The sequence below is a fragment of the Eleginops maclovinus genome, chromosome 14 (assembly GCF_036324505.1).
Source record: "Eleginops maclovinus isolate JMC-PN-2008 ecotype Puerto Natales chromosome 14, JC_Emac_rtc_rv5, whole genome shotgun sequence".
Classification (NCBI taxonomy): Eukaryota; Metazoa; Chordata; class Actinopteri; order Perciformes; family Eleginopidae; genus Eleginops; species Eleginops maclovinus.
The window spans coordinates 1,107,434-1,116,482 of NC_086362.1; the positions used below are offsets into that span (position 1 = coordinate 1,107,434).

At 45.3% G+C, this 9,049-nt stretch overlaps 1 protein-coding gene across 2 annotated transcripts in view; it reads left to right on the forward strand.

Annotated features, from left to right (window-relative positions):
- The window catches only part of npy2rl (neuropeptide Y receptor Y2, like), a 30,273-nt gene extending 24,930 nt beyond the window's left edge, over positions 1-5,343 (forward strand). For both annotated transcript variants that reach the window (XM_063901102.1, XM_063901103.1), the window contains 5 exons: positions 2,668-2,953; positions 3,118-3,250; positions 3,647-3,812; positions 4,248-4,401; positions 4,774-5,343. In XM_063901102.1, the coding sequence (XP_063757172.1) occupies positions 2,765-2,953; positions 3,118-3,250; positions 3,647-3,812; positions 4,248-4,401; positions 4,774-5,343 (1,212 nt within the window). In that variant the 5' untranslated portion in view covers positions 2,668-2,764. The remainder of the gene's footprint in view (positions 1-2,667; positions 2,954-3,117; positions 3,251-3,646; positions 3,813-4,247; positions 4,402-4,773) is intronic.
- The last annotated feature ends 3,706 nt before the right edge of the window (positions 5,344-9,049 follow it).

Sequence of the window (9,049 nt, forward strand, 5' to 3'; positions counted from 1 at the left end):
GATTATTTTCTCTGTTCAGATTTATACGATTTACCTTCAACTCGAAGCTGTGCTTTTTTCATCCGAGGCGTTTCTGATACGACACGTACTTCAGTTGAGTCAGAATGAGGATATGTTCTGTCAATGATTTAGATAGAGCGGACGTTTGCAGGATAACATTTAGAACCTTTTTGAAAAGTGCTGACACTTTTTTCAAATTGGGATTTCTTTTTAAAGCGGGGACATTATTTGAAAATGTTGACTTTTTAGGAATTATGGACACTTGAAATTTGGAGACATTTTTGGAAAGCTAGTTTGTATATTTCTGGGAAAAACGGGACTTTTGGTCAGAATTTAGTTTGAAAAATATCGACTTTTGAGGAGAATTTTGGGACGTTTTGACTTCTTTGAAAATTAACCACGTTTATGCGAAGGTGGGACGTTTGCCGGAAACAATATGGCCGTTTTTTGAAAAGTGGGGACATAATAGAAGATAGAAACATTTTGGGGGAAAAATGTTGACCTTTTGACTTTTGGGACGTCTGTCGGAAAATGTGGGCTTTTTTAAACATTTGAATTCTTGAAACTAAATCTGTAGACACCCTGTTCGATTGACACCAAATCTAAATGGAAGATCTTCAAACGCTCTGCTAATGCAGGAACATCTCGTTATAAATTCAGGAGAGATTTTGCCTTTTGCTCCATTCAAATCAAACATCCATGTAGAGCACACACCAGCTTACAGCCAATTAGGATCCTTTATGCTCATTAACTCGATTAATGATGATTTATGTGAGTGTTTAACCGTGGTTTCGGCTCCATCCTTCTCATGAGTAAAGGCAGTACGTGTGGACACAGCTTGAGCCTGTAAGACACTTCATTAATCAATCTCTAAATCAATGAGTTAGAAAGTAATTAGGCCGGTGGGTTAATCAGTGGACATGCATCGGCATACCATAATGTCATTTCAAATGTAAGGAACGGAGGTCCCACACACAATAAGTGTTGTATTCATGACGTTTTGCACAAACCCACAATTTCTAAGGTCTAAGCTAGCCTCGGTAGCAGCCTGAAGCTACGAGGAACTTCTGACGCAGTGCAGGTGTTCTGTTTTATGTTACAGCGATGATTTAAAGATGATTCCTCCTCAGTTTCCTGCAGCATTGTGGAAAAGAGGAGCTGATATTACAAATGAAACCCAGCAATTTAAAACTCTTCTGCAGAGAGTGAAAGAGGAGGTGCTCTAACACTGCAGGATGATCCCGGTGGAAGGCCCTTTCTGGACTTTTATCACCTTCATGCTTTCTTTAGTTCTGGAAACATTAAAGAGCAGGGTTTCTGCAGAGCGGCCTCTGAAGGAGAGAGAGAGAGAGTGTGAGAGAGAGAGAGAATAACAGCCGTAAAATAACCTGGCCTCGTGCAGACGCCTCCGAGGAACACCGAGATTAAATGAAAGAGTTTAAGTCGCTCGCTCTGCAGAGGACGCCTTTGTGTTCCGTAATGACTGCTCGGTTCAAACACACAAACAAAGAGGCGCCGTCCGCAGAGGAGCCGTGCTGAATGGGGATGAAGACGCAATGAAATCCAAGTCTTCCTTAAAGAGGCCCTACTCTTCTCCTGTAGGGTGTTCTATAGATGCATGTAAACGGTCTGCAGAGGCTAAAATCCAAAGTTGCTCTTGTCTAACGCTGAATCAAAGCTCTGTTCCTGCAGGTCACTTCAGGACCTCGATGCATTTCATGTGGATGCTTCCGTTTAGAAAGAAGTGACTTTGCAAAAACGGTGTCCCGTGCCGCTGTGTTTCACTGATCCTGTCCACGGCGACTCAGAGCTGAACGCCCCGAGGCAACACTCAGCTGCCTGAAGTGTGTGTGTGTTTATTCCCACATGTGTGTGACCTGCAGTTTGTTCGTGAGTGCATACATTCCCTATAAGTGTGTGTGTGTGTGTGTGTGTGTGTGTGTGTGTGTGTGTGTGTGTGTGTGTGTGTGTGTGTGTGTTTCCCCTGAGGCTGTTAGACTGGTGACTACAGAGCTGTGAAACGGAGAGGTCACAGCTGTGTGTGTGTGTGTGTGTGTGTGTGTGTGTGTGTGTGTGTGTGTGTGTGTGTGTGTGTGAGTGTGAGAACAGCTGGTGTGAAATCTTCCCACCTGTGCACAGCAGTTTGAAGTCTCTGCGCAGCGACTTGAATCTGGATCTTTCAACAGTTGTTTATAAAAACACAAACGCTGCGTACATATTTATTATCCCTAAAAGATGCTCATGTAATTACTGCAGCTTTAAAAGAGAAGACAGAAATCTTGAATTAGCTAAATGTTATTTTAAATATTACACTTTATAGTGATGATATGTGGAGTATAGCAGCGGTCCCCAAACACCGGGTCGCACAAAACGTTTGGATTTCTCTTTTTTTTATTGATTATCAGATTGTTTATTGTCTGTTGATGTTTGCATTTGACATAAAACCACTGCGGATGATTTATTATTAGACTACAGCCGTCCTGGCGATGCGTCATTAACGATTATCGTGAAAATACTGTCTTCGATGAAACCGGTCCGTGGCGCAAAAAAGGTTGGGGACCGCTGGAGTATAGTGTTGTCTGCCGCCTAGTGGCCAGAAAATGCAACGACAGCAGCTTTCAGGGAAGTGCTTTTAACTTTCACTTCTGTACTTCTGTGTACCCACAGGCCCGGTGTGTGTGTGTGCGTGTGTGTGTGTGTGTGTGTGTGTGTGTGTGTGTGTGTGTGTGAGATGGCGTCGCCGCTTGCACACGAATGATCGGACATGGAGGACGCCAACGACACGGCCCCGTTTTGGGCGACGACCTGGTCCTTCCCTTTATGTGACCCCAGTAACTTTGATTACCCCGACAAAAACCCCCTCAAAGACCCCGGCATCGACCCCAGCGTCGGCGGTGACACCCTGATGGGGGTCCATTTCCAAGAGGACCCCATTAAACTGCCCAGTGTCCAGGTACCCGTTTTATCTTCCACCACAAAAAGTCTTCATTTTTATTTTACTTATTTTTCCCTAATTTTTTAAATTCTACTTTTTTATTATTTTATTTTATTTAAAACGATGCAACTATTCTCCTCCTCTTCCTCCTCCTCTTCCTCCTCCTCCTCCTCCTCCTGCAGGTAGTGTTGATCCTGGCTTACAGCACCATCATAGTGCTGGGGGTTCTGGGTAATTCTCTGGTGATCTACGTCATCTACCGCTTCAAGACGCTGCGCACCGTCACCAACTTCTTCATCGCCAACCTCGCTGTGGGTACGTATACACACACACACACACACACACACACACACACACACACACACACACACACACACACACACACACTTTCCCGTTCCTCTCTCTTATGTCCTTTGGATGTCAGAGAGGATTTCCAGACTCTGATGAGTCTAGACAGACAAATCTGTGTCTGTGTGTGTGTGGGTGTGTGTGTGTGTGTGTGTGTGTGTGTGTGTGTGTGTGTGTGTGTGTGTGACTCAAACATCTGTCGGCAGTAATCAGTGTTTCCTCTGTGATGTCTGCATTGTGTAAGATGTGTGAATTACAGAGGCAGACTTCAGGATTTGGATTCCTCAGAACAGACAGAAGTTTTATTCACATGTGTTCCCCGTGTTCCCCGTTCCCGTGTTCCCCGTGTTTCTCCCATGTTAGCGGACCTGCTGGTGAACACGCTGTGTCTTCCCTTCACGCTCGTCTACACGCTGCAGGGCGAGTGGAAGTTCGGCGGCGCGCTCTGCTTCCTGCTGCCGTACGCTCAGGGCCTCGCCGTGCACGTGTCCACCGTCACACTCAACGTCATCGCACTGGACCGACACAGGTGAGCGGAGAATAAGGATGGTTATTTTTATTTACCCAAAGTTTGGATCACCCAGGGGATCCATCGTGAACTACATCCAAACTTTGCTAACTTCTCCCGTCCTGTGAGAGGCTCCTGCAGCTCTCTGTGTGAGTTTCTGCGTCCACCTGTCCGGGGAATCTGCTACAAAGACTCTTTGATTTCCATGTTTTTGGCAGGAAAATAAGATCTAATTAAAGCAGAACATACTTCATTATCAGAGCGCTGAGTTTCTGGTCTGTTTTGCATTGTCTACCATCAGCACAGGCCAAAACAAATCCAGATAATTCAGTTTATTATTATTTTAATCTTCATTTTCATTCTATTTGTATTATCATTATTTGCACACTGGTATTTATTTTATTTTATTATTTTTCCAACCCTTTTTTATAAATATTCGTGCTTGACTGTCTCCAGGTGCATCGTGTACCACCTGGAGACGAGGATGCGTAAGGACGTGTGCTTCGGGGTGATCGCTCTCACCTGGGTGCTGAGCGCCATCTTAGCCAGTCCTCTCGCCATCTTCAGAGAGTACGGATCCTTCACACTGGAGCCAGGACACACCATCCAGGTACACACACACACACACACACACACACACACACACACACACACACACACACACACACACACACACTCACACTTTGATCTCCATCTTCTTTCATGTCGCCTCTTTGAACTTTTACTCTGAGTTGAAACGCCTATCTTCCTCATTTGTTTCATTTTTCCTCCTCATTTTCATTCGTGTCCTCCCAGCACAGACTCGTGTTTCAAATGATGTTCATGTTCAGAGAGGGAAGAGAAGTAAAGAAGGAGGGATGAAGTGTAGGATGGTTTAAAGGAAAGGATTGAGAGGAGGGAAGGAGGGAAGGAAGGAAGGAAGGAGGACAGAAAGCATCACATCTATTCGAAGCAGTGAACCAATCATTTCCTGTGTCCTCAGGTGTGCACGGAGAAGTGGCCCGGTAAGAACACGGATGGCACGGTGTACAGCATCTCCATGTTGATCCTGCAGTACTTCCTGCCGCTCTCCATCATCTCCTTCGCCTACGCTCGCATCTGGTCGAAGCTCCGTGGCCACGTCGGCCCCGCGGAGGCCGGCGGCAGCAGCAGCGCCACCTCGGAGCGCCACCGCCGCCGCCGCAAGACCACCAAGATGCTGGTGACCATGGTGGTGGTGTTTGCCGTCAGCTGGCTGCCCTTCCACGCCTTCCAGCTGGCCACGGACATCGACAGTGCAGTGCTGGACATGCGCTACTTCCGCCTGCTCTACACCGTCTTCCACGTGGTCGCCATGTGCTCCACCTTCGCCAACCCGCTGCTGTACGGCTGGATGAACCGCAATTACCGCGCCGCCTTCCTCGCCGTCTTCAAGTGTTGCCGAGCCGGGGAGAAGAGAGGAGGGAGGTTGGATAGCATCCACCCCGTCGGGGGAGGAGGCGGACGGGCGATGAAGATCGTGATTGAAACGCAAGACGCCGTGTCCACCCACCTCAACGCCACCGATGTTTGAGAGGGAGGCGGAGGAGGCGGAGGAGGGGGAGGGAGGGAAAAGGAACAAGATTACAGAGGAGGGAAATCAGGAAGGTTTTTGATCCCGCAGAAGAACATCCGAGGAGGTGGAACAGCGAAAAAGATCGTGCTTGAAATGCAAAGTGCCCAACCACCTCCATTCCTGTACCAAAAGAAGGTGGAGAAGGAGGGATGACCTGCAAACAACAACCCGCCGGAAACGAGAGGAAACACAAGACCCGTCGTCAACCTGCCTCAAAGAAGACGGAAGGGAGGAGAATAAAATGCATCGAGATTACAGAGGAAGGAGTTCAGGGAAGAAGAACAGCCAAGGACAGTACAGAAGGCTGAGCAGAAGGAGGTGGAAGGGGGAAGAATCACAAGACCAAGAAGATGCAGCGAGCTGACAGAGGAAGGACTACAGGATATCTGTGTCCCGTAGAAGAACATCCAACCTGTCAAAGAAACAAGGAGGTGGTGCTTGGAACAGTAGACGCCATGTCCAACCACCTCAACTTCTGTACAAAAAGTATTTAGAGAAGTCGAGAGGGATGATGAGTAAAAGGGACAAGATTACAGAGGAAGGAAAGTGTTTGTCACGCAGAAGAAAATCCAATCAAATCCCATCAGCGGGATGGAAGGGCGGAGAAGATCGTGCTGGAATTACAACGTCCACCCACCTCCACTTAGGGACAAAAGGAAGGTGGAGACGGAGGGAGGGGTGACATGAAATGCGACGAGATTACACAGGAAGGACGTCTTTGTCCCGCAGGAGACGATAGAGGCAACAAAGAGAGGGGAGATAAAGAAATTAAACAAGAGGAGGCCGACAGCGGGACTTAAGAGTTTCTGAAAAGCCCCAAAATAGAAGAGGAGGAGGCAGGGATTAGCGGAAGAAGAATGACTCGACGTCTGCTCGACAAATCGAAGCTTTGAGGACGTGACCTCTTTGTGATGGAGGGACTTTTCTTTGGGGGATTTGTTGGAGTGATACGCAGCTTTGCATGAAGGATTTGTGGAAAAGTTTGCTCGGAAAAAGAGACAGGAAGATGGCAGATTGTTTTATAGAGACTGAAGGAAGAAACTTTGGTCAACTTTGTCAAAATAGGGCTTTACTCCATCTTCATTCCACGTGTGAAGCATTTAGCCCGTCCTCCTAACCCAGAGTGGCTTACAGGGAGTGGGACGAGGATTAAGAATGACAAACATTTGGGCAGAAGCAGCTTTTTCCCGCCGAGGGATTGTCCACGCTTCCGGAAATCGGAGGCCGCTGAAGACCGTGCAAAAATAAACTTGTCAGGTGAAAGAAAAAAGATCGAGTGCACGAAAGGATGCATGATGCAAGCTTTGTGAAATCTCAGACATTGTTATGTAACGTGTGTTTTGAATGTGCATCATCCCACAATAAAAGCCAGGAAGAGGTGGACACAGATATGGGAAAAAGAAGGGCGAGAGCGGCAGAAAAGCTAACGATTTCAGAGTCTTTTTATCAGTAGCTTTGGGAAAGAGACAGATGGGCAGAGGAGAGGAACTGTGGAATATTGAGGAGGAAAGGAAAGAGAGATCTTAAAGTGGAAATCCAGCACACAGATTTAAGAAACGTCAGTGAGAAGCTGCACGATATTAAGCGTGTGATATTAATCTGATTTAGCTGAGAGGCATTCGTCGAATTTGGCTGACTGCTCACATTCTGCGTCACGCTTCGATTTCATTTTCATTACGGAGTTTAATCAGCACGACGTAATGCGACGTGAAGAAAGACATGGTTCAAATATGATTGTTCACTCTGCAGAATTTCCTTTCTTAAGTGTTTCTTGTATTTCAAAGTGACTTTTATTTTGTAAGTGGGTTTTTTTTGCCCTGAAGTGAGCCTTTCAGGCATTTCGTCTCGTAGGATAAAGAGATGCAAATATTAGCACATGTTCTGAGTTCTGTTATTCTAAAGACTCCTGTCCTTACATACAAACGATCTCTGCAAATAAAAGGTGAAATGTAAGGTTTGTCTGAAACCAAAAGCACCTTACTTACAGATCCATGTAGCCATTAATGAGAAGGAAGTTTATTCATACCAGCTACAACCAGGCAACCCAACAGTTGTTCTTAGTAACGGCCTTTAGGCTCGTTCAGTAACTTAGTAAGTGATTTAAGTCAAACCTTTACAAACGGTGCCTTACAGGCCTTTTCCACTACAGGAACTCAACGTGTTTGTATGGATTGTGATAGGTGCCGCTCAGGAGAAGGAGATAAAGCCACGAAAAATGGGTCGAATAAAGCAGAGGCCAAATGTTTCAAACTACAGTGTGCTGCTCTACGTACCAACCGTCAGCAGAACGGTCCGCCCGCCACAGGCGTCTCCCTCGGCTGTGTGTCTCTGCTTCAGAAACTGAGAGGCGGAGATCCCTTTCTCGATTTGTTATTTTTCCTAGCAACTGTAGTACTTTGTGATATATTTTCATGACTGTTGAATCTTTTGCAAGGATATGATCCTCTAAATGCCATTGGTTTTCCTTCTTCTGATGACGCTCCTCCTGGTTGATCCCGGACGAGCTCCCCCAAAACGTTTATATCCCAGGGAAGCAGAAGCCACACAGAACCAGAGTTATTCAATATATATTTTTACGGCAAACTGTTGAGCCTTTTGCAACGACATTATCTGTCACACGGTATCTAATATGATATCTAATAAGGTCTTTAGATCAGCTGGTAAAACATGTCTTTTTGAACTAGAATATAAAGGCAAATAGGGAAATGAATACTCGCTATCTGAAGGTAAAGTGCAGAAGGCTGCGGTGTGTCAGCGATGAAAGGAGGAGCAATACCTGAAAAGTGTGTTCTTGTATTTGTATGTCCGATGAGTTGTAGATTATGCATCTTTTGGATCTACTTATTAACATTTCCCAGCAGTATTTACCTAACGCTGACACTGAAAACAAGTAACATTTCCAGTGATAAGAGGCGGAGCAGCACAAGTACAAAGGGAGATATTTATACAGTAAAAAAAAAAACGACTATCTTTTATTTTAGTGACTCTCAAAAAAGCCATTCGAATTAAAAGCGACAAATAATCAAAAATGGTGCCAAATGTTTTATTGTTGTTTGGAAATGAACTGAACTCTGAGATAAATCAACTAAATAGAGAATAAAACAGACACTTTTTCATTTCAGTTGAACCCAAACCTTCTTAGAAACCTCACTTCCTGTAGTGGAAAATGTCCATTATTACAACGTGGTACCCAAAACACTTATTTACACAATAAGAATAAAGTTCTGAATGTCAGTGCCATGATCTCCCCCTCCTCTGAGTCATATTTATTGATATTCTTTCACACTATCTGCCAATCTTTCACTCCCAGTTTTCCCATCATGCACCCTGCCTCCAGGCTGAAAACCACTACCTGTCTCTTTAGTGATTCCGGGGACAGGAAAGGTCAAAAAGGGAATTTATTTTCTTACAAAAACCTTGATTTATTTTATTTCCCCAGAGAATAAAACTCCTCCTAAAGCTCTTTCTCTGTCTACACCATTGTCGGCGCCGCTCCAAATGAAATTGCAAATGTTATTACCAAAGGTCTCATTCAACTTTAATTGCCTGATTTTAATTACGGCGTTTCCCCTCCGTGTCAACATGCTAAACACTTTGCACGATGTGAGTCAACATTACTGCAGTTATTAGTTCTGCAGATGAAACCTTTATTTTTTGGATTTAG